This window comes from Balaenoptera acutorostrata, unplaced genomic scaffold, assembly GCF_949987535.1.
Source record: "Balaenoptera acutorostrata unplaced genomic scaffold, mBalAcu1.1 scaffold_654, whole genome shotgun sequence".
Taxonomy (NCBI): domain Eukaryota; kingdom Metazoa; phylum Chordata; class Mammalia; order Artiodactyla; family Balaenopteridae; genus Balaenoptera; species Balaenoptera acutorostrata.
This window is the reverse complement of record NW_026646410.1, coordinates 17,334-43,340: the sequence shown is the minus strand read 5'-3', so window position 1 is coordinate 43,340 and position 26,007 is coordinate 17,334. Positions and strand designations below refer to the sequence as shown.

At 39.1% G+C, this 26,007-nt stretch overlaps 2 protein-coding genes across 7 annotated transcripts in view; one reads left to right on the top strand and one right to left on the bottom strand.

The window, feature by feature from the left end:
* Positions 1 to 299: 299 nt before the first annotated feature.
* Positions 300 to 26,007, bottom strand: part of LOC130706891 (cyclin-Y-like protein 1) — a 34,318-nt gene continuing 8,610 nt past the window's right edge. Inside the window, exons 2-10 of one of the 6 annotated variants that reach the window (XM_057539582.1) lie at positions 24,785 to 24,859; positions 22,864 to 22,898; positions 16,708 to 16,808; positions 13,121 to 13,156; positions 10,867 to 10,918; positions 9,775 to 9,894; positions 5,790 to 5,956; positions 2,352 to 2,514; positions 300 to 808 (exon numbers count right to left, since the gene is read on the bottom strand). In XM_057539582.1, coding sequence (XP_057395565.1) covers positions 692 to 808; positions 2,352 to 2,514; positions 5,790 to 5,956; positions 9,775 to 9,894; positions 10,867 to 10,918; positions 13,121 to 13,156; positions 16,708 to 16,808; positions 22,864 to 22,898; positions 24,785 to 24,859 — 866 coding nt within the window. In that variant the 3' untranslated portion in view covers positions 300 to 691. Of the gene's footprint in view, positions 809 to 2,351; positions 2,515 to 5,789; positions 5,957 to 9,774; positions 9,895 to 10,866; positions 10,919 to 13,120; positions 16,809 to 20,655; positions 21,445 to 22,863; positions 22,899 to 24,784; positions 25,411 to 26,007 lie in introns of those variants that run through there. The other 5 variants (XM_057539585.1, XM_057539584.1, XM_057539587.1 and 2 more) reach the window with 5 other exon arrangements.
* Positions 18,988 to 20,059, top strand: LOC130706892 (10 kDa heat shock protein, mitochondrial-like). Its single transcript, XM_057539588.1, has one exon. The coding sequence runs from the start codon at positions 19,614 to 19,616 to the stop codon at positions 19,920 to 19,922; it is 309 nt and encodes a 102-aa protein (XP_057395571.1). The 5' UTR covers positions 18,988 to 19,613; the 3' UTR covers positions 19,923 to 20,059.

Here is a 26,007-nt window from a genome sequence, read left to right as displayed (position 1 = left end):
TTTTGTTTTTTTTTTTTCTTTTTTTTTTTTTTTTCTTTTTTTTGTTTTTTTTTGTTTTTTTTTGGAGTCCCATTTTTTGATGGTAATACTGCACTGATTCTAAAGGAATATGCAGCAGTATGGGACAGTGAGGCAAGAAAAACATAGAAGTTATATAGTTAAAGTCTAAAGTCTTTAAATAGTTAAAAGTCTTTATATAGTTAAAGTCTAAAGTCTTTAAATAGTTAAAAGTCTTTATATAGTTAAAGTCTAAAGTCTTTAAATAGTTAAAAGTCTTTATATAGTTAAAGTCTAAAGTCTTTAAATAGTTAAAAGTCTTTATATAGTTAAAGTCTAAAGTCTTTAAAGTCTAAAAATTTAAGCTATTAATTAAAAAACCTCACATAGTTCTCAGCTATCAGATATCTGTGTGTCGATTGGGAGCAGATATCTGTGCATGGATTGGGAGCTTTTAGCTTTGGAGTGGTTTTTGTAACTCTGTTTACAATAAAAAGGACAGAAGAGCGTGTTACATTGACGAGGTCCCGTTCTTTCCTATGAGCATAATCTTCGCTTGTCCATGAGTCTCTTGAATTCAATGTCTTTCTTTAAGGTGAAAATACTAACTTTGCTGGTTTCTGAGCAGGAGAGGTGCTATTTCTCCAGTCCTTGTTTCGAGGGGTTTATGATGTTACAACCCCTCACTTCTCCCTTAAGAGAGGATGGCATTGGAGTGCCGAATACCAATGAAATTATCAGCGCTGAAAGACCTTCTCATAGCAGCTCTACACACGTCTTTGTATTCGTCGTCACACAATCTGGAAATGGCCTAGGAAAGTCAATCAGGTAGAACATAGGTATAATTAGGGGGAAAAAAAAATGTTCGGACCTTAAAAAAACAAAAAAAGCATCATTGATAAGCCACACATCTACATTCGTTTAGATAGTTCATAGTTACTGCTACTTTGGATAGCTGATATCTACACTAACTGACAATTCCCTAAGGTAATAACCTTTAAGGGCTATGATTAGATTGCTGGGGCAAGGGGTAACTTGCCCTAATAACTTAGAGTTACTTAAAAATTGGGTTCCTAATGATAGGCTCCTAATAGCAATATCATCTGTTACCTACACACGTGATCCTTAAACGTAATGGACATACACTTGGGCAAAATCAGTGTTTACTCAGCTATTCAACTTCTATTCAGTTTTCATTAGTTATTACATACTCTAAGAAAATTTTAATCAGGTATGTGCTGAAGGTAGGAGAGGTCTAATGACAAGCGCTGAAAGGTGCTATTTCACTTGCACATAAATTATGGTAGAAAAACATCTTATTCTAAAGTACCACCAAGGTACCACAGAAAGTATCCATTTTAAATGTGTTCATTTCAGTTGTGAATTTTGCTGTACACCCACCAAAAATCATAAGCCATAAGTATTACTTTGTTCCATGTACGTTACCATTTATATTAAAAACTCATGTACTTTCTACAGCCAGTATCTGAATCCACATTATACCTTCCAAGTATAGGTCTCTCAGGTTAGCCACGGATGCTTTGTCTAATAAACTCATGGGACTGAACTGTGATACACACACACACACACACACACACACACACACACACACGAACTGCAAGCTGAGTAAAAAACAGTTAAGAGGGAATTCCCTGGTGGCACAGTGGTTAAGAATCCGCCTGCCAATGCAGGGGACACGGGTTTGAGCCCTGGTCCGGGAAGATCCCACATGCCGAGGAGCAACTAAGCCTGTGCGCCACAACTACTGACCCTGCGCTCTAGAGCCCGTGCTCTGCAACAAGGGCAGCCACTGCAATGAGAAGCCTGCGCACCGCAATGAAGAGCAGCCCCCGCCCGCCGCAGCTAGAGAAAGCTCGCGTGCAGCAGCGAAGACCCAATGCAGCCATAAATAAATAAATACATTTATTTATTTATTCAAAATATCAAGACAGTAGAAATAGTCCAAAACATCAATTATTAAAAAAAAAAAAAGACAGTTAAGAGTGGTAAGTAGATTATGTAGGTACATATGATTAGGGATACAATTTTAAGAAATTATTCATGTATGGTTATATGTAAGTGTAGAGGTTCAAATGGAAAACCATTAAGAACAGATTAAATATGATTTAAAGTATTCGGAATTATGGTTACAGAAGAGACATTTTTTTTTTTTTATAATGTGGGATCCCTGTATAAACCACAAAAGACACAGGAAATATGATGCCAACGGGTCAATAAGCTCTTCAAACTGTTAACAGCTTTCCATTTTCCTAATCACTGCTTAATATAATTTAACTACAGATGTGGCTTCAGTGGCTGACAGAAAACCCCAGTTAGTGACTTCACAGCCTTACCTTTAAGTTCTGTGCTCTTTCTTTGCTAAGAGGAGTGAATAGAACATTCAGGTTGTTGTCATCTGCTAAGGAGCGAAGGTCAAAGTAGTATTTGGCATACACACTGAAAGGAACATTAATATTAAAATGAAGTAGCTCCAGGCAGTGCCTTTCCATCTCATTCCTGGGGGAGGAGGAGAAGACAAAACCAACACAGGACAATTTCAGTCAAATGGGCTATCTTCAAAAATACCATTCTGAGCTACTAGGATGGCTCTAAATACTGTTCTGAAACAAATAATGGCTACCCAGCTGGATTAATACCCTAATGTTCAAACAAGGTACAGCTATTTGTGGTCCTTTCTGCGTCCCAGCACTTTGAGTCTGGGACAAGGGGGAAGAGGTTATGGCCCTCTTATGCACTCATGCTGCTGACTCAGGGGCTCATTCTTCAGAGTTCCATTAGTGCAGCTGTACGAGTCATGCTCCACACTCACTCACAAGGCCCCGCTATAGTGATCAGATGAAAGGAATGATGGATGCCGTTTATTAGCTCTGAAGAGCTTGCAGACACTTGCACCGGGCTGAGGACAGGAAGGGGCTCACTGAGGTGGAGACGAGCCAACACAAGGAGTGGGCACATCACCACGGCAACCAAGGGATCCATCGAGAGCCACTGCTATTATCTCTGAGGGGGGAAAACTCTTGAGGCAACAAGGATTCATCTCAAGTAAATAAATAAATAAGCTACATTCGATGGGAAAGGGAATCCCCCCACCCCCACCCCGTGCATGGGGCTGTGTCAAAGGGCATAATGCAAGTTTCTGTTCACCTTAAAACCTTACTAGGGTGAGTTGTCGTCACCATGACAGGACAGGATGCACTTTTTAAGCTTAGGAAGGCAGTAAGATTATGTCTCAGCTAGACTAAACCCACTTTACGATACGACCTCTGATAGAGCAGTTGTTTCCCCCGGTGTTAGGAGAGCAGCCCAGAATGTTCAGACCTACCGCCCCTTGCCAGGACAGACTGCACACGCCCACAGAGGACGAATTCAATGAAGTGGGAAAGTAGAGTGCTGGGAGCAGGCTTCTGCTATATGACCATATCCAGCCATTTGCTTGCCAAATGTTTAAGTAAATAAATATAAAATTAGAGTAAATCTTACCACTTTCCACAGCAATCACTTTAGAGAGTTGATTATATAAAAATGATAAATACCCAAACAAACATGCAAGTGGCTTATTTTACAATACATTTGGTTTCTTGGTTTTAAAGTGTTAATATTTTATCCATTGGATAAATCAACAAATGCTCCATGTTCTCCTGTATGGAGAGCAGAGTATGAGCAGAAATGAGGTTTCTCATTTGTTGAACTTTAAACCTAACTGAACCTACTTCCAAAATTCATTTCCTGTTCATACGGCCAGAAGTCGATAGCAATGTAAATCAGATAATGTTTTGATAATCAGCTAATCAGGACTTAATTTACTACAGGAATAAATGCACTTCACTATCCCTTTTATATTTTCTCCACTAATACATTTTAATTGTGTGGAAATACAGTACTTCATAGGATTAACATGTCTATTAATAGAGCTTTAATCACTGAAGAAAAGCATTATGCCTACAGAATATGCATCTTCTGTGTTTTCTGCTGTTCTTAAATGGCTAGGTGGCTGAAGAGCCTACCACTTACAGGCGCAGCAAACTGTCTGAACAGCAGCTGCTCAGTTTAACTGACTCTTTTGAAGGGAAATATATATTTAACAAGACACAGAGATGTTAGAAAGTTTTAAGGAAAAGCTGATAGACAGCAATTTTTCAATTCAGACTCAAAATGAGACCATTACAAATAGTAGTCAACAGCAGAGGGATGAAACAAATGTGTATTAAACACTTTGTTGTAATGCTTTCCAACTTCCAAAGATCATAAACAAAAGCAGCCTATTATAAACATAACTCCTGGTGATTCTCCGTTCTACACAGAAAAGCGTTGTTTAGAATTAGTTTCTTCATAGCTGGACAGTGCCGCCAATGCTCCTGGGCTCAATGTCTGTGAACACCCACACGTTTCCCTGCATGTTCTCGGATGTTGTACCTGGAACCAGAGCCCCAGTCAGCTCAGTTGCAGATTCTGGGAAAATTTCAGCTGCCATCATGGCAGGGATGGTGTTCACGATTACAAATTTTCCTTCCTTCAAGGGACCAGTTTAAAGACTGATGATAGTGTTGGTCAACGTCACTTTAGTTTCTGCAACTTCCAAAAGTACTTCTATTCATTTCAAATTCATTATCTGCTGTTACACTGTTCGCTAAGATCGCTACCAGCAATATCACCATGACCACCTGGTTTACATGATCACCAAAGTGGGCATTTTCACCAAAAGCCACTTTGACAGCTACTGACAGTCACTGGTCCCTTCTCTTAGTCACAACTTTCCTCGCTTCAGCTGTAAATATGCACTTTGGTAATTGTGAATTATCTAGAGTAAGGGGCAAAGGTAACAAAAACAAACTCTTGCCCCTGCCTGCCATCTTGATCGGCCTCTGCTGTCCAATATAATCAAGAGGTGTCCTTTCCCATTTTCCTGAATGCCACCCACAAAGACAGGTTCACTGTCAAGCGGGCACTTCGAGAGTCTGCTGGAATTACCTCTCTGGCTCATCCTGCTTCCCACCCTTGGGGCCCTTCACCAGAGCCAGATTGGAAGCCTGGCGTTTCATGCCCATGTGAGCGTGCCATCCGTGAGGAGAACCTGCCTAGTTAACTCAAGGCCCCACAAAGTGCCGCTGTGTTTGCTGAGTGCCCTGGGTGAGGCCCCAGGGATGCTTCCCGGACTACCTGAGAGGTAGGTGTTTCCTAACTCAGCAGACTTTAGGGGAGGAGACAGGAACACAGGGATCTGAAACCTTTATATGTGGCTACCTGTACATCCTAGTTTCTGTAACAACAGAACCTCAGATCAAAAGGAGAAAAAGACCAGCAAAAGCAAATACACAATGGGTGACTCAGGTTGAAATTAGAACCTGTCAGTAGTCTAGAGGCCCTAAGACCTTAACAGTGGCCACTTGCTTCAAAGACCAGGCATGTGCCCCTTAAAAATGGACTGGACCTGGTAGACAGCTTTAAGAAAGCTGTCAAGTTACTGACTGTACCATGTTGTTCTGGTAGTGAGCTTGTAAAATGTTTGGCAAAAACCACCAGAAAAATAATTTCAATTTATCAAGCAGAATATTACAACAATAACACATCAAGACCTACCAATTAATGAGGGGAAATACAAATTGTTATACTACAGCTAGATAGAAAGAAGTCTGTAATTTTATGTCTATTTCAGCTCTCTACACAAGGTAACCTTTCTTAAAATGTAACATTTCTTAAAAATGTCAACTTTATGAGAGCAAATGAGGTATTGGAAAATGGTTAGAAAGTTCACGGTAACCTTACAAACTCACATGTCCTCAACTGTAATGTCCTTGAGGATCTGGCAGTCGTCCACATTCCATACAGCCTGATCGTCCCAAAACTTGGAGGCAAGAAGAATGGCTCCCAAAACAATTCTTTTCCAGTTAGTGGGGCAAATGTCGATCTCAGCATAAGTTAAAAGCCTTTCTAAGTAAACCTGCAAAAGTAGAGCACTGATCTTTGATTTTAGTTCAGTTTAAGTGCTGTGATAAGAATTGTTAGGAATGAGAGATTTCATCTCTTTTTGACAACCCTTTTAGTCCTAGGTTCTACAAAGACTTTGCTCAGCCAAGCCAAGGCCAGAGGCCAGGTCACAGTTGTAAGTCAGATATTTCTGTTAGTCTGATATTTCTACTCTGCCCGTGTGAATTTCCAACCCAATTTTGGTCACAGGAATGAAAGGACATCTCAGCAAAGGGCATTCTAAAGACACGCATTGTGTTATTACCTTCCCACTTGTCAAGGGCAGCACATACAGCCCAGTGTCGACTTCAACTGGTCAGTAAACGCTTGAGTGCCTATCACGTGCAATGTTAACTACAAGACTGGTGGTGGTTGCATGGCGGTTTTACATAACGCTTGAGTGTGTAAAATTCTGGTAAGCCTGAGCACATCTTTACCTTCTCTTCAGAGTCACCAGTCCTTCTGTGGCATGAACTTGAAGATAAAAACGGGTGGTCAAGAGAGCCTCCCAGTGGCCGCTGCGTGGCACAGCAGGACAGGCAGTCCAAAGGGGCTTGACAGCTGGCAAGTATTCCCATATTTTAGTGCCTTTTTAAGGAACACACGTGCATACAAAGGGTAGTCCTTTTCATATCCCCCATTTTTCACATCTCCATTATCATTTCATTATTCATTTCTGTCTTACAGAATCTGCAGCTTAGTCAATTCTTTTGGTTTTAAGGTGGGAAGACCTGCCTGTGTCTGTATCCCTGGGGCTCCTCTAAACCTGCCGGTTTGTGAGATGATTTCATGGTTTCTTTTACATGTATCAAATGTCTACCCTACAAAGAACCGGGTGGAGTTAACAGCTGAGCAAAGATTAGAGAGGGAAGCTGTGATTTGTTGTTACCTCTGTAGAAGAGTGTACATGCCATTTGACAAAAAGAAAAATGTCCAGTTTTAAAGAGTCTGTTTACTCTCTGAAGGGTTATCAGATTGACAGCTCAGATTCGCCCATGCCCTCCAAACTCTACTGTGTTTTCAAACACGGGTATTGAGATTATATGTTCTTAGTGAAATTCGGCTCCCATTCCCCAAAGAACTCAGCACTCTCTAGTACCCTAAGAACGACTCTCCCCGCAAGGTTCAACTCTCTACTTTATGGGACTAATCAGAGGCACTGAAACGACACTGGCAATCTCTCAACTTCCTCTCACCTTTGTACTGGCAAACTTGGTACACGTGCCGATATTCATTTATCCCACTTGCCCTCCTGTCTCGGAGGAAGCGAGATTTCTTTCTTTTCACTGAAGCTAACTCTCCTATGAATGAAGTTGATCCCACCTCACTTCTGCAGAGCACTGTGCCCACAGTTAGTCTCTTTTTGAACAACTTCTCCCTCTCTGTCAGAGGCTTCCTCCAGTGTGAATGCTTCCATGTCCCCAGCCTGTCCCCCACTGCCCCTCGACGGCGTCCTCAGGGCTGAGGCCAGCTCCTCATCTCCCATCCTCTCCTTAACCCACTTCAGTCAGCCTCCTGCTGCTACCACTCTACAAAGACTACTCTTGCCGTGGTCACCGGTGCCTTCACACAAACCACCCAGAGCTCTTCGTCCCAGAGCTCCACTCCCCAGGCCTTCCCCTCATAAATGAAAGAGCACTGCCACACGCCCAGTCGCTGAGACCAAACACCTGCACTTGAGTGTATCCTGCTCCAATCTGTTAGAACTTCTTGTTATCTCTACCTTCACTGGGACCCTGACCGCTTTTCTGTCTGTCACTTCTGACTTGTATCGCTGCCACTGCCTAACTTCTCTGCCTCCCAACAGACTACAGTCTGTTCTCCCCAAAGCAGCCAGGAGAGCCTCTTAAATTAAGAGTACTTTATGCGCCTGCTCCAGATCTGCCAGAGGTTTCCCATCAAACAAATACCTTCTTCCCGTGGCCTGCAAGTTACGAGGCCCTGTGCGGTACGGCCTTGTCCTTCCGTGACCTCATCACCTATGCTCTTTCCCTCATTCCCCGCTCGGATCACAATGGCCACCTTGCTTTTCCTTGAACACACAGAACAAGTTCCTGTCTCAGAGCCTTGCACTTGTCCCCTCTGCCCGTAATGCCAGCGTACCTGATCTTCCTCAGTTCAGCCACGTCCTGGGTTCAAACATTACCTCTTTAAAGAGGCTCTTCCTGAGCTTTCTAGTAAGCCCCTCTAATCACTTTATCCCTTTACCTTGCTTTCTCTTCATGGTTTTTACCACTACTTGAAATAGTCATCTTTTAAAAAACACTCATTAAAAAAAACACTTATACTTTGCTATACACCTGAAACTAGCACAACACTGTAAATCAACTGTACTCCGATAAAAAAAAAAAAAAAAAAAAAAATTACGTCTTCCACACTTGCTCCATAAAGGCAAGAACTTTATTTATCCAACTTGTTCTCTCCTCCACCCCCCACATGTAGAAAAGTGACACAGAGTAGGTATTCAGTGACATGGTATTTATGACATGAGCAACTTCTTGGTAGCATTTAGCGTTTGGACCATACTCTCCTTCTTGAACCTCTCCTGGTGTCTCTTAGGGTTCTCTGCTGGGTTTCCTACCACTGTAGCCACTCCTCTGGGGATCTGTCCCTTAAGTGCTGACAGTCCCTACAGATCTATCTTCTACCCACTTTTTATTTTACATACTTTCTCTGCATTTGAACAGCTACACTTAATGCCCTCCCTCTAGCTCAGATTCATGCTCCAATCCCATATATTCAAATGATTACTAGACACTGCCATTCTGCTGTCTCGCAGGTACATCAAGCTTAACTTGTCTACAAAGAAATGCCTCTCTTCCAACCCAAACACTCTCCTTCCTGCATTTCCTAGCTCTCCATATGCAAGCACCATTCCTGCCTCTCTCAAGCATGTGCTAAGCACTCCAAGTGGCCTGTAGCTCCAAGAAAAGGCCTGTGTCTGATCCAGTACCCACTGAGGGGTCTCTTTTCAAAAGGACAAGCCTCCTGTCCTAAATTCTGCCTTGATAGGAGCAGGCAGTGAGTGGCCTAAGTATTCCTTCCCTGCAGACCACGCAGCTGACTTTCCCCCCTACAGGTCTGCTATAGGGAGAAGTAAAACAATCCCAACTGCCTCTCACTTGAATATGATTTATTATTCAAATGATAAAATCTTACCATAGGAATTAGGAATGGATGACAAAAAGGTCCTTACACAGCTGTAGCTTAGCAGGCTAACTAGAGGAAAGCCTTCTGAAGTCCTACTGGCACCCTAGTCCTGGGCAACTTCACATGCAGGCAATAAGAGGACAGCAGGGATGGTTAACACCATTATCCATTATCCAAGGAACAGAGAACTGAGGGCAGTAGTTCTCAGTCAGGACACACATCAGAACTGCCTAGGCAGTACAGTCTGGGACTCAGCTTCAAACTACCCGGAACCTGTTTCTGCCTGTGGACCAGAGCGTTCAGTTATTGCCCCGCCCTACCACCACAACATGCGTCGTCTGTGTGTGCGTGTGTGCACTGTGCGTGCATGTGTCCCCTCAGGCGTGGAAGGAGAAACCAGAAATCTCTCCTGCTGCCTTTAATAGCAATTGTTTTGTGATGAGAAAAGCAATGGCAACATTTTAAATCATAATGATTATTAAAGCTCAAATGTGTATACTTTACTTTCTTTTGATAGGTTTCTCTTAATAAAGTGCTAATGATCATTTCAGGAACCTACTTTCATTTGGGAAAAACAGGACCATACCATGTGCACAAGACAGAAATGTCTACAGATGCTTTATGAAAGAAAAAATATCTTACCAAAGTTACTACTGCACTTTCAGCAGTTAGCTGTGCGGCACTACAAAGAGTATGAACAAATCTGTAAATGAATTTGTGTTCAGGATCATGCTCGAAGTATTCCTCTGGCATCTTTTCTCGCTGAAAGGAGAAAAAATGCAATTTATGTATCCATGGAAGAAAAATACTTAAAAGTACCCTTAAGATAGCAGTCTTCACACTTGGGCCCACGTGCCCCTTAAAATAATTTTGGTTGGGTGACATGTCTTGTAGTCTTTTAAATATAAACAATGGGATCCTAAAATACCACAGTGATCCAGTACTCACCACCATTCATTAAAGAAAAATACAGGCACAACCGCAGAAAATTTATGTATTTCCACGTTCCTCCCCACAGAATTCTAACCAAATGTAAACTATTGGGTTGGCCAAAAAGTTCATTTGGTTTTAAGTAAAAATAAAAGACACAGTTTTCATTTTCACCAAGCATTTTATTGAACAATATATTCACTAACCAAACAAACTTTTTGGCCAACCCAATATTTTTAGGCTCAGAAGTCTTGCTGATCACCATATGTCATACTTTTCTGTCATCAACTTTGAAAACACATTCCCAGTGTCCTGTAACCATAAGGCTCTAAGAATGTGCTGTCCTGTACAGCAGTCGCCAGCCACGTGTGGCTACAGAGCACCCGAAGAAGTGAATTTTAAAACTTTGTCATTTTAATTCGTTTAAAATTTAAACAGTTTTCTAATTTTCTTCTTACAGGCCTTATCATATTAGGTTTATTTACAAATATTTATATTGTTTGATGCTAGGGAAAATCATCCTTTAAAAAGATACATTTTCTGTTACTTGGGTATGTTTACTTACCTGCTCACTATTCATACAAAGTGCAACTCGGTTCATATCCATCAACCCCTTAACCAACACGCCTTCGGGAAAATGACTAGACACAACATGGCGTGGGGAAGAAGACTTAAAGGAAGATGAATTTGACTTCGAGCTGGAGGAAGTAATTTTCTTCTAGTACTTAATTTAAAAGCAAATCAGCATGAAATAAACACAACTGTATAAGAGAAAAATACCACTTCAATAAAACTGACACTTACTGTGAGTGGATGTAATCTCTCATCAAAAATATCCAAGGATCTATCTGCATCTCTATAAAATAAGAATGGGCATTTAAAAAATTAATTCAGGAGTTACTATCTTAGTAAAATATCTGCTAGGAGTAGAGAGAGGGGTAGAGGAAGCTTAACCTTCAACAAAGCAAACAGTTTTAGAAATTCTTCTCCTGGATTCCACCCTTAGAAAGGTTTCCTGACCTATTTTTACTCAGCACATCAAGTTCCGTGAAATCTTTTCTACAACAACCAGCCAGAGTTGCCTCTATAAGCACTGACCCTCCCTAACAGGCAATGCTAGTAAACCAATATATTTTCACTCCTCTAACCTCACACTGGAATATGCAAGAACATTTTATAAAGCAGTGGTGGTGGGCAATAAATTCTTCTAACTTCAATCAATGTCAATATGAGATTCATGGTTTTTTCCCGTTTTTTTCTCTTTAGTTCTTTATATTCTTATTGTGTATTTCTTCTTGTCTCTTTTAAATAGTTTGAGTTAAAAATGTAATTGTCTTTTTATTTTAAAAGAAACCAGGCTTTTTAATTTAAAATTTCACCACACTAATACACTGCGCTCATTTGAACAGCGGTTCTCTAAATGTGGTCTGCAGGCCTCTGGGATTCTCCCCTATCCCCTCCTTCAGGAGGCCCAAGAGGTCAAAACTGCTTTTATAAGAATACTAAGACACTACCTGCCCTTCACATTGTGTGACATTTGCTATGGATGTATAAAAGCAAAAGTGGGTAAAACTGCTGGTTTCTGAGCATGAATCAAGGCAGTGGTACCAAACTGAATTAGAAGTCATTCAATTATTCACTGCCACTTGCAGTTAAAAATCTGCTTTAAGAACATCCTTGATAAAAGAGTAAAAATTAATAGTGTTCTTAAACCTTGGTCCTTCTTTTTAATATTCTGAATAAGTGGAAAGTATGCATTAAGCACTTTTACATACTGAAATATGGCTGTGTTAAGGAAAAGCACTTGTGACTTGGCGGTAAGTCATTTTTTTCATAGAACACCATCTTGATTTGAAACACTGTTTTCATCGAACACCATCGTTATTTGAATGTACAACTGACACAGTCATTCTTTCAAAAATGAACAAAGTGAGCCTGTCACTTCAAGGAAAATAACTCTAAAGTTATTTGTTGCCAATGATAAAATTCAAGCCATCAAGCTAAAAATACCAGGATTTTTGGAAAACTTCTACCTTCTATTGTGAACTTGACAACTTCTCAACACTTAAAAGACTTTTCTGGTAAGACTGGTGGTGATACTAACAAAAGTGAGTTTTTGACACTGTCCAAAGAAATGTGAACCAATACTTTCCAAATGACCAATGTATAATATTATAAAGTCAGGTACAGGTAAAAAGATCTACTCAGTATGCATGACAGATCAATGGGTATTAATTTAACATAGTATTTATTACAAGTTCATTGATATGATTTAGAATTCCATTTTAACTAATTTAAGAAACTAGCACATGCAGACTTTTGGTACAGCATCAAAGAATATACCAAATTATCTGAAGGCTTTAAAAATACATCTTTTTCCAACTATATATCTGCAAGCGGCTGGATCTTCTTCATATTGTTTCTTCAAAACAAATGACTGAAGACAGAATAGATATGAGAATCAGCTGTCTTCTATTAAGGAGATACTTTTCTCTCTACTTTTTGTTGTGGAAAATAGTTATTTTTCATTAAAAAAAAGAAATGACTTATGTTAAACACTGGGGTTCCCAATCAGGGGTGATTTCGTCCCCCAGGGGACTTCTGGCCATGGCTGGAGACAGTTTTGGTTGTCGTCATGTGGAGGGAAGAAGGTGCTACTGGCATCTAGTGAGTAGAGGCCAAGGGTGCTGCTATATATCCTATAACACACAGGACGACACCCCACAACAAAGCATTATCTAGCTCAAAATTTCAATAGTGCTAAGGCAAACCCTGTTTTAACATACAATGGATTTAAGTTTTTAAATTCTCAATTTCAATTTCTAATACAGTAAATTATCACTATAACCCATATAAACAAATACTCTTTGGGATGCTCAGTAACCTAAGAATTAAGGGTCCTAAGATAAAAATAAATGATTCACTTCTATATTGTAATAAAAGCACTCGAATAATAAAAGCTTATGCCAGTAACATCTATAGTTATTACCTAACACTAAACTTGATACCTTGTAAATTAATTAGCTGGAATAACAAGATAGGTTTTAAAAGAGCTCACCTGTTCTTTATGTGGTAATATATTGCTAAGGTCATACTGTGGAGGAAAAAAAATACATTGTAATAACTGATTTTTATCATATCAGGCCTGAAGACAGTTTTAAAAAGGGGTTAGCAAGGAGGGAAGACCTTCCAGAGGCCCAGTGGCCCCGAAATCCTCGAATTCAGAACAGTACCACATGGGTGCTTTCCCCCTTGTTTTAGGTTCTTCAGCTTTTAGCAAAATTAGGAGACCCAAAATGCTAGATATGCTGTTAGAAGGCATGTTTTGGTTGATTATTATAATATATAAATTATTACATATTTCCCCTGTCATTTGTCCTTCTACCCACAAAACCTTCTGTCCTGTACAAGTTATATCTATCTATACACATGCTTAAATTTAAGCCATATAGTAGTTTGTGTGTGGGGGGCGTGTGTGTGTGTGTGGTTTTTTTGTTAGCCCCTGCATTTCAGTTGATTTAGTTCGCTATCCACCTACCCATCCGTTTTCCATTATTTCCCTAAAAGTAAATAATAAAAGTGCTCTATACCAAAATGATTTAAAATCACTTTTACATAATTATTAGAAAATTTAATAGCAAAATTTTATAGCCACAAAACTGATGCTAGGTCTAGCTATCCTGAAATAAGCAGTGCTAATAATACAGCATAATACTACACAGTATACTATTAATGACAGGTATTTCCAAATTATTTTAAATAAAGTATTAACGAACAGATAGATACAAGTCCTTAGGTAGTCTTTTTTAAGTTACTATAGTCCTAAGTTATTCACAGCTGTTGTATATTAGGCAACAAAGGGGTTCTCTGGTTAAGTTATATGCTCCCCTTTGTTCTCAGTGTCTAAAATGAAACTCAAAATAATTGAGGGAAGGCAAATCTGAATTTTATAATAGGTCTATAGAATCTTAGCACTTGTATAAAGGCCTGTAACACCGTTAGCATCAAAGATGGATACTTCTATAGTGCTTCAAAGTTTCATCTTCAAATTGATTTTAAAATCACAGCATTAGAAGTTTTATGATGGAAAGGACCACTGAACCGTAGATGACATTTAATTAAACAACCCATTTTACAGATAAGGGAACCAAGGTTTAAAACTGACTTACCTAAGGTCCCACTAATTATCAGAAGCAGTTCTCTTTCTCCTGCCCTCTAACCAAATAGTGGCTCCCAAGCTCAGCTGCACACTGGGATCATCTGAGAAGCTTTAAAAACTGCCTGGCTTCTGCTTCAAGATGTCCTGATTTAACCAGCACTGGGTATGACTTGGGCATCAGGACTGTTTTTAAAGATCCCCAGATGACTGCAGCGTGCAGCAAAGTTTAGGGATGAATGAGTTAGGGTTAAGATCGGAGAATCACTCGGGATGCTTTTGTCCATATAATCATGCTTCACATCATTCCCCATCTTGTCAAAAGGTGTGTGCGTGGGTGAGAGAGAGACAGACACACAGACACACAGACACTGTGTCTTGGAGGCGGGGGCAGGCGGGTGGACTTTGTGCATCCAGAAACATATATCTTGAAACGTTGCATACGTGATTCTAATAAGGCTCACCTACCCCACTGAGAACAACTACCCCACTGAAAACTAACCCCATGATAAACATTTTCAAAATCATTCCTAAAAGCCAATTGGCCCTATTAATTTTCTCAGTAAACCTTTATTTCACCAATAATGAATGTGATGAATGATCATTTTTAAAACTTCATGAGAGCAAATTAAAATTTACTGTACTTCCAAAAATTAGACTAGGTCGGGAAAAAAAAGGATGAAACCTACTTGTCTGAGCAAGGTTAATCTTTTTTTTTTTTTTTTAATTTTATTTAATTTTACTTATTTTTGGCTGCATGGGGTCTTTGTTACTGCGCGCGGGCTTTCTCTAGTTGCCAAGAGCGGGGGCTGCTCTTTGTCGTGGTGCGCGGCCTTCTCACTGTGGTGGCTTCTCTTGTTGCACAGCACGGGCTCTAGGTGCGTGGGCTTCAGTAGTTGTGGCACACGGGCTCAGCAGCTGTGGCTCGCGGGCTCTACGGCACAGGCTCAGTAGTTGTGGCGCACGGGTTTAATTGCTCTGCGGCATGTGGGATCTTCCCAGACCAGGGCTCGAACCTGTGTCCCCTGCGTTGGCAGGCAGATTCTTAACCACTACACCACCAGGGAAGTCCCTGAGCAAGGTTAACCTTCAAAGTACTTTTGAATTATATACTGGACATCAGACTCTTTTGAATTCAAAAGAAGCTGCGACTCTAGCCAAAGTAGAGTGGTTTTTGTACCCACAGATTCAGTGTCTTGGCTGAATAAAAACATTCAGTGATGATGTGGTAAGTGCCCAAACTCAGGACTTTAGAGATGGGGCTCAGTTTTTGCTGAAACATGATTTGACTGCAACTATTATTGTAAGCAAGAGAGGAAAGTTACATTATTATGACTGTGAACTTGCTGTCTTTAATTAAAGTAGAAGTTACTGATAATTTAAATAGCTAAAAAAAAAGTTGGCACATTAAAAACCAATTAAAAATATAATTAGCTTATAAAATTAAGACAACAAATAAAATTAAGGATAGGGACATTCATATTTTCAAATAGCATTTCCCAAACTGTGTTCTGGAAAATCAACATTCATATCCTAAGGAGATGTTAATGTTTCGTGGACAACCGCGAGGGAGGAGGCAAGAAGCTCTGCATCCCGTTTGGTTTCTTTCTCTTAAATAAGCTTGAAAGGTTCATCATTAGGGTGTTTTGAAAGTGCATCTCCAATTGTGGACTATGAGGTGCTCCCAGAAATTAAAGAATAGTTTCCATCATCATGACACTGTTCGTGTCTCCTTAAGTATAAGCCTGACCACAGCCATGTTTCCGAAACCTCACCTCTTTTCTTGTTCTCTGCTGTGATTGATACAGTGTGTTGGAGATATATTTATATATATAAACAAAAATTAAATGTGTCTATTAAGTTAAAACCTCAGTTGAACAAATTTCATCTACAAAGAAATTAAGCTTGAGTGTGTATTTCTTAAGACTGGTTTGATATATTCTCCCCCTCTTTGGGGGACAGGAAGGAGAAGGAAAATTTCATACAGAAATAGTGCAGGAAAAAAAAAAAAAAAGCACAGTGGGATAAATCTGACAAAATCCAATTAAATTTAAATGCAGATTCGCTTTGGTGCCAGTAGGGGACAAGCTGTTCCTTCTTCTAAGAGTAGCTTCCAAAGTAGTATACATTGTTTGAGGACTACAACTCCTAAAGAAATAATTTTTTCTAGAAATAGCCAATAAAAAGTACCTCTCTTTCTCATTATGTTCAACAATGGCTTAACAACAGAAATGCGTCAAATAAAGATTTATACTTTTTCTGCGATTTCTTATTTGCTAACTGGCTTTCCCTTCTAGCATGCGCTCTAAGATTAAAATGGAAACTGAAAATTCATATTTAGGTCCTTGAAATCAATCTATAGTTGACACCAGTTTTTTAACCTGATCACTGAAAAGGACAATTCAAATGAATGAAATTATGTATGGCTAGGATGCTTTTAGCGATAAGGGGGTCTGTCACTCAGCCCTTGGCAACCTACTTGTACTCACCGTTTTACTGTGGTTCTAAGATTAGGCTGGCTGACTGTGCTGTCATCTAGAAATATTGTTGAGCATGAGCTATACTTTTTAGTAAGCTGCCCTGGAGATACCTGAAGGGGAAGGGAAATAGAAGAAAACGTCACAGTAAGTTAAACCTATAAAGTGTGTTTTTTTCCTTGGTTAAAATGTCAAACGATAAAGCATTAAGATTTTTCTTACACTCCATGAACTGCCTGAGTGTGATATCATGTGCAGCTCTATGGGAAACCTCTATACTCTGACTTCCACAGACGAGCTTTGAGAAATGGGTTATAAAATGCTGCCTTGATATAGTACCTATAATCAAACCTGGCAAGCGCCTATTATAAATTACCTTTATAATAATGTAAAAAGTTTAGAATAAGATTTCAGGGTTTTTTCCTTAAGCAATGAAATGCAGCTGAGATTTCCTATTTCTATTCATTTACTACAATAAAACGTAATGCTTTATGGAATACCGATGTAGGAGCATCTCACTGCAGTAAATGAACACCAATAATAAATGTATTAGTTCAGGAGACAGTGTGACGAAACAAACGTTTTCGAATCAGAGGCTGGGCATGCCAGGGCTGCTCTATCACTAAAAAGCTGGGGGCCGTAAGTCTCTCTGGGCCTCAACTTCCTTATCTGGAGGACAAAAAGGTACTGCTTAAAGATTCTCTCGCATCCAAAAAAAAACGGATAAAACAACTCTGAGAATTTAACTTCTCACTTCATGTTTAAGTAAGACTGCCATGACATTACTCAAGTGAGAACCTCAGAGAATACTTGCCATTCATTTCAAAATTGTACTAATTCTGTTCTACGTGTTATTTGACACTCCTGCCTCACCCATGCTGCTCTCTGCCTGCAGTGCCTTTTTCTTCCTCCTGTCCCAGCAAGCTTGACCCCATCTTCCTCTAGGATCCCTTTGCCAGCAGGCACACCACAACACTTCTCACTTTCTGCACACTCACACATCTAATTTACCAACTGTTCCATGGTCTCAGCTGCTTGCATAGTACCACCCTCTTAAGTAAACAAGCTTCTCCAGGTTAGAAAGAGTCTTCTCCTACCTCCAGCTACTGAGCACAGAATCTGGGACAAATTAGGATTCAACAAGTGTTTGAGAAATTATTTAAGATCAGTTACAACTGGAGGTAAATCTTACTAAAGATACAAATTCGTGAGAATTTATCTACAGTGGTGTTGGATAGGTGACAAAGAACTTTTTGAGACCCTCTAGAGAATGAACTATCTTTAAAACACTTTAGAAGTATCCATTTATTTGTGAAGAGCCCATGAACACGGCAATAGTCAAATACTAACATGGCCTAAACTATGTTAGGACAACTCTCTTCCTTAAAGTAAGGCCAATAACCAAATCCCAATCACTGAAAGCCACTGGAAGGAAGAGTAGCATTCTTTAATACCACAGAATACAAACAATTTTAAAGCTGGGTTTTGTTTTTGGTTTTTGTTTGTTTACTAATTCAGATGAGCCTTCCTTCCTCCCATTAATATAAAATAGTTTTCACCATGCTGTCACACTCTCCCATCAATGTCCGCCACAAATACATGAAAGGTGAGGCAGGGAGAAAATCTAGTTGATGCTTTTGAAAATACAGAGCATTTAAATAAAAATTGCCAGTATCCAATCATCAGAAATATCCAAAGGGCATATATAAAACACCATTTTGCTTGTTTCAGATGCTTTATGCAAAGCCACTTATTCCTTATTAACAAAAAGTTCTAGATGTAACATATTTGAAAAGTATCACTATTTGGAAGACTAAGTTCTCCTTCAAGCTAGAAATGTTTTAAACTAAAACTCGGATATGGTCCTTAAGCTATTTGGTTAATGTGTAATTTTAGAATCTCAAAAAACAGATACAGCATGAAAAATGAAAATTCACTCATTCAAATACTTTGATTCTAAACGAAGCAGGTTATCTTTTAAGGTCACTACTATTAGGGTATAATATGACATACACTACACGTAATAAAAGTCAATTCTGACCAAAAATCTATATATATGAGGGGAATAAAAATAGTAAGGAAATGTACCAAAATATAGACTAGTTGGTAGAGCTTTGGGTGCTATTTATCCTGTTTTCCTCTATTAAAAACTTTTTTTTCTATTATGAATGTATATTGATTTGTCTTTGGAAATATTACTGTTAAAACATTTAAAATTTTTAATTAGATGTTATCTATAGTCCTATGGGGGCTCATTTAATGTATCAGCAACTTACAGTCTACTGGCTCGATCCTACAAGAGAAACACTTCCACAGGCCTACTCCTGAAACTATTCCAACTTTCCAGCATCTAGTGTTCACTAAAGGATGGCAGAATTGAAGCCTCTGAGCAAAGCCTAGCTATGTTAGCTGCCAGCAGATTACTTTCCTCTCATCTTGCTTGAAAATTTAAGATAACTGTCCTTTATGATTAAAGCCTTACCATTGCTGGCTCACAACCTCAATAAACTGCACTGACACACATAAGGGTCTAAAATGCAAATACAAAAAAAAAAAAAAACAAGTAGCAAAAAACACTACTGACAGTTTAATGTTCATAGGTATTATTTCAATTGGTCACTGAAGAAGAGTATTTATCTTCATTCAGCACTAAGGACAAAATACATGGACTTTTACAATCTTTATAAGGGGAAAGGTTGCTTAGTAGACTTCAGGTTTAATGGTGAAGACTAGAAAATAATCATACCTAGGAGGCTAGTAAGTAACAACCCTCAAAGCTTATCACTAAAGGTCAAGTACCTGTTGAAATCCTGCCCCCACCCAATGACTCTTCCCACTGTGCCTACTGCCTCTGATTTTAACCCATTAAAAGAATAAAGCTGGAGAGAGCGAGAGTACGAAGCGCGGCAACCCGAGTCATGGCAGGACAGGCATTTAGAAAGTTTCTTCCCCTCTTTGACCGAGTATTAGTTGAAAGAAGTGCACCCGAAGTTGTAACCAAAGGAGGCATTATGCTTCCAGAAAAATCGCAAGGAAAAGTATTGCAAGCAATGGTAGTAGCTGTTGGATCAGGCTCTAAAGGAAAGGCTGGAGAGATTCAACCAGTTAGTGTGAAAGTTGGAGATCAAGTTCTTCTCCCAGAATACGGAGGCACCAAAGTAGTTCTAGATGACAAGGATTATTTCCTATTTAGAGATGGTGACATTCTTGGAAAATATGTCGACTAAAATAAGTCACTATTGAAATGGCATCACGTGAAGCTGCCCGTTCCCCCAATGGCATCACGTGAAGCTGCCACTGAAGTTCTGAAATCTTTCATCCTGTAAATAATTTCCGTGTTTTTTTAATAATAAAGTAATGATATCCAAACTAATGATATTCAGTGTCTCTGAAATTTAGTTTTCTCTGTATTGATTTAAACATTCCCAAATAAAAGTATATAAATGAAAAAAAAAAAAAAAAAAAAGAGAATAAAGCTGAAGTTCACTTTTTTCTTCCCCCTTTTCACAAGTTTTGGATACGTTTATTAAGAATCAATGACTTTAACTGAAAAGTCTGTAATACTCCATCTATGTTGCACATTAATGGACAATATGGTAGGGTGAGTGGTTTGAATAGAATTCATACTCCAGGCCTTAGTAGAAAAGTATAATATTCTAATTATAGGTATAATCAAAAATATTGTCTGAATTAATATCGTTAATTATATTGAATTAAACCTCAAACTCAGAACCTATATTCAAAGAATAAATCTAAGTTTGAGTAGACTGACCACAAATCTATTTCCTCTTCCCCTTCTTTCAGATATCATCTCAGTAGAATTAAAGGCATTTTGTAAAAAAGCTATACATAAGACAGGATAAACAGCAGATGATTTTTAATGTTTGAAAGGTGAAAAGACTAGATAAAGGAGTGGTAACTGACATGGCAGAAAGGAGGAAGCACAACCTTGGTACCTACGGAGAGTGACTAGGACAGGAACAAGAAAACCAGTTCGTCTTACAGAACCCAAGGCAGGCTCAGGGTTCAGAGGCGTGGTCCCCAAATCCTTGCAGTGAGGCCCATCAGTTAACGAGTTGTCCAAGTGATGCTTCCAATTAGATCTTAACAGACAGCCAAGGACCATCACACGTTTGAGGGAAGCCCCCAACAAGTAAGAGATCAAAACAGGAAGAAGGAATGGGACTTCCCTGGTGGCGCAGTGGTTAAGAATCCGCCTGCCAATGCAGGGGACACGGGTTCGAGCCCTGGCCCAGAAAGATCCCACATACCACAGAGCAACTGAGCCCATGCGCCACAACTACTGAGCCTGCGCTCTAGAGCCCATGAGCCACAACTACTGAAGCCCACACGCCCTAGAGCCTGTGCTCCGCAACAAGAGAAGCCACTGCAATGAGAAGCCCACGCACCCAACAAAGAGTAGGCCCAGCTCACCGCAACCAGAGAAAGCCCACGTGCAGAAACCAAGACCCAATGCAGCCAAAAAATAAATAAATAAAATAAAATATAAGGATGCTTTAAAAAAAACACAAAACAAAACAGGAAGAAGGAATTGATGGGAGTGATAAAAACTCAGGAGCAAATGAAAACTTGAAATTGCACCAGTGAAAAAAAGAATGACAGGATATAAGAGAACTCTATAAATTGAAAATAAGGTAGACAAAACAATATATTCAATAGAAGGATTAGAGCACAGTCAAGGAAATCTCCAGGAAGCAGGACAAAAAGACAAAATGCAAAGCAGGAGGGGGAAAAAGTTAGCGATCTGGTAAGTCTAAGACTTCCAACATCCGAATAATAGGAACCTGGAAGAAAAAAACAGAATGTCAAAGAAACACACAAAAAAGGTCTATACCAAACCAAATTATGAAATTTCAAAATCCCAGGGAGAGGGAAGGTACTAAAAGGTTCCCGAGAAGGAAGGGATGGGGGGAAATGACTACAATCGGTAATGTACAATGTACCATACAATGTCAACAGGTTTAAGAGCAACAGTGTAAATGAGAAGATGAGAGGGAAGTGTCTTTAGAACTGCAAAAATTAGTTTCAACTGAGAATTCTATACTTTATCAAATAGAAGGAGTTTCAGAGAGGCTAGATCTCTATAAACTTTCTGCCCATGTGCCCTTTTCCCACGAAAATGTGCTCCAGTAAAACAAGGAAGTATAACAAGACAAGAGGGAAACAGAATCTAGGACATAGGGGATCCAACATAAGAGAGCAGAGTTATGTGAGATCCCAGATGACTTCACACAGATATCCCAGGAAAAGAGGCATAGAGCAGGCCTAGGGGAACACCAGTCTATATGGGAGTAGGAAGACAAAAGATTGGGGAAAAGTGTCTCCAAGAAAAAAATGGAACAGATGTGGCTTAGTAGACGGAAAATATTTTTGATAGGCATGTGACAAATGTTAAAACATTTGGGGAAAAAAATAGCTGTTAGAAAACAGGCAAGTGAATATAGTCAGGAAATTAATTCCACAGAAAAAATGAAGAATGTGAAAGCAGGGAGACCGGGCAGGGAGCTACTTACTGCATGTGGCTGTGTGAGATCACGTTGGCTAGGAAAAGGGGGGTTGGGTTATCCTAGAGAAGTGCAGAAGGGCTCCAATTTCATTAATATTGAAGAAGAAGAATGAAGGGCGTACAAGGAGGAGGCACAGTCAGAGAACTATATGGCTCAGCAGTGCACAATATTTGCAGAGTCGTAGTAATGTAAACATTGATTCTGATTTCATAAAAACTGATACACGTTGAGGGAACACAGGGAGGGAAATAACGTCACGGTGGACCGAAGAAGCTAAGCTTTCACCTGCTATGACAAGAAGTCAATGGACAGTGCTAAAAATTAACTTACCTGTTATACTTTTATTCCTTTGGTTAAAAAATAAGATCAAAAAAATAAGGCAAAAGAATTTAAGGCAGATCTTTATACTACAACCATATTAGTGAAATTTAACTTAAATGTCAGAACCCTTAAAAAATGGGCACTACTAAGTCAAAGACTTTCCTGAATACATTTGATAATTAGGAAAAGAGAGATTTAGAAAATCTACCAAAAAGAGGTCCATGCTAACAGTATTGGATCCATCATATTTTTAGGAATCATGGCAGACATATTTTTAATTCAAACTATTAATTTCTTAACTTTTCAACTGTTTACTTACATGGTTTAAAGGGCTGCTCGTCCTCTTTTCCCGCACTAAGAATAAAAAAAATTAACTGATGAATTCTGATACAAATGCCATAGAAAAATAAAAGTAGTCACTAATTATTTGATGGATTACCAATAACACAATGAGATAAAATTCCATTCTATTTTTTAAAATAATTTCCAACAAAATATATAATTTAAATCACCCAGCAAGATGAGTCCTATAAATAAAATCTAAAAACTTAGTTTCACTTTTTTGACCTAATAGATATTCTGTATTAGGTACAAATGAAAGACTCCCCATTTACAAAAGAAAAGGACAAAGCAAATTAGGCCAGGTGAGAAACTTAGCTAATAAAAAAATTTACCTGCTGCATAGCTGAACTACTAGCCAGGAGTATTTTCTAATTCTTCATTTACACACAGCTTACTTTAATTACCACAACCTACAGATGACAACTCTAAGAACCAGTTTCTGGCCAGGCACTCATCTCCGAACGCACCAGTAGCTCTGGAAGCATCCTGAACCACTTAATGGTAACCTACTCAAATACCTTACTGAAAAAATACACAACTGGAAAGTAACCTATGTTAAACGTAAATTTTAAAATGAGTGTGCTGACCTAAATGAACATATCTACAGCACACAAAACTGTTTTGCTCCAACAAAGGCCAGAAGAATAAAAGCCTGAAGAGGGTCTTAGGCCACACTCTTGCTCACATTGCCTCCTTTAACTCCAGACAGGCATCACAGGCACGGATTCCTTAAGGCTGAAGAGAGAGACAAGCATGGGACAGCTTTTCTTTTCCTGTCTCCAGAGCCCCTCTACATGTGAGCAGCTCATGGCTCTGGAAGAAACTGAGAAATAGAGCAATCCTAACCAGAAATGAGTGGCTCAAGTACACACACGAGAAAAATGCAAGTTAGAAACCCCAGGAGCTTCCAGGTTGGTGAACACGTAGTACCCTTGCAGAGGGCATCAAAGCTCTGTGCCCTGTCCCCATGCCTGGCCCTATGCATCTCTTCCATCTGGCTGTTCCTGAGTTATATCCTTTTATAAAAACCAGTGATCTAACGGAAAAAAACAAAAAGCAAAACAACAACGACAAAAAACCAAACCTCCGTTTTTTATTGTGCTGCTTCACTTTAAATATGATGGAATGTTCACTTCTTGTATTCCTGCTCTCGTAATCAACTGAAAAACTTGGTCACGTATGGCTTTTTAGCAAATAAACTAGGATTTAACATAACATTAAGGAAGACAAGCAGGCAAGCAGGAGTGCAAAAAATTCTACGGTTCTGATTCTCATCTTAAAACAAGGAGGACACAGGAAATTTATATGAGTTTCACATGCTGAGGATAATCTTCTGGAAAACCCCATATGGCATGTTGCTCTTATTACCCTGGCACAGCACTACATTAGGATGAGAACGTTTTGAATAGCTTAAAAGTTCTGAGTAGCATAAATCTGGATGTGAGATAGGCTCGTCTGGTTGAACACTGTGTAAAACAGGGCCAAAATCACAAGGCTCAATTCCCATATATAACAACTGATTTTTCTGATTTGATCAAATGAAAACCTAACTGTGACCTAAACCCTATCATTTGTCTTTAACATATGTGCTCTTCGGAGCAAGGGGAAAAGGACAAAGTAGCATGGAGAAATAGACCACATCTAAATCATGTGGCCAGCTGACTATGTTGATAAAGAGGTGGCAAAATGTATAAACAGGTAGTCTAAGTGTTCTCCTCCCTAAAACACTGACAACTAAAGGAAACTGTATCATCAACATATTAAAATAAGACAAGTGAATACATAAAAAAAGTGAAACATTTAAACCACTGTAAGAGTTTTTCTAAATACCTCCTATAATACACAAAACAAAAACAGTTTTCACTCTTTTTCTCAGGGAAAAAAAAGCATTGCCTTACCCTCTGTTTGAGATTTGCTCCGAAAAACTGTGCTTGGCCTTGGGTGGTCAGAAGGGTTTGGTTCCAAAGCTAAGTCTGTATAGGAAGAAGAGAAAAAGGTGTGGTGATTTAGTTGAGTAGAAAAATACATGATTTTAAAGATAGCTACACATTGATTGAAACCACTTTTAATAGTCTTGAGAAGAGCTTTTAGTAATGACAAAAAGGCAATTTTAGTAAAGGCACAATATAAAAATCCTATTGGGAAACAGCAAAATTGTAGAATCTCTCCATACATGTGGAATAAAACCATGGCTATGTCTTAGACTTCTTTAACTTGCACCTAAATAATCTATGCCATTTTTAGATGAATCATATATGTGACTCCCCTCCTATTTATCAATTAAAAATTCAGTCACCCTCTTTTAAAGCTGATATTACTAGCACATTCCAGGAACAGTCTCAAGAAGCAAGTTATGCTGTGGCCAACTACTGTCAGATACCAGCTCAATATATCAAATATGCCAAAACGAAGTGAGTTGCTTTTGGCAAATGTTCTTCAGACAATCAAATGGCTAATTCTAACTCCATTCAACAAATGAACTCATCTAATTGGCTGTGGTTTATCTGGGGGCTATTCATCATGGCAGATTTAAGAGGACTACATAAAAGTTCAATGTTCTAATCTATAGCAACACTTCCATGATAGTGATTTTTAACTTTGCCCTCTATTTCCAAAGCTAAACTCACTTCTTCATTCCACGCTGCGTGATTAATTTGGGGCTTCAATAAGAGTACTTTCTGGAGCAGATCATAGGGCTACTAGAAAAAAATTTTGGCCATACCTACACGAAAAGGTGGGTCTGCCTGTAGCCCACCTTGCACCAAGGTGGGATAGCGTCTTCTATTTAGGCAGAAATACAAAACAAGCACAAGCTACCACACAGGATAGTAAGGTTGTTGTTTAAAACAAACAAACAAACATAAAAGCCCTATGACACGTCCTCAGCAAAGTCCATCTCAAACCATTTAACCAATCTTTTAAGAAACTGGACCAAGATTCAGATAAAGAGTAATGGTTAAGGCAATTATTTCCCAAACCACATAATAACTGATCTGTTTTTGAAAGATAGCTTTGATGGTCAAAGTGAAATACAAATATATCCCTGCCTCTTAGAGAATCCAAAGAATACACACATTGATATATTAAAAACTAATTAGGGGCTTCCCTGGTGGCGCAGTGG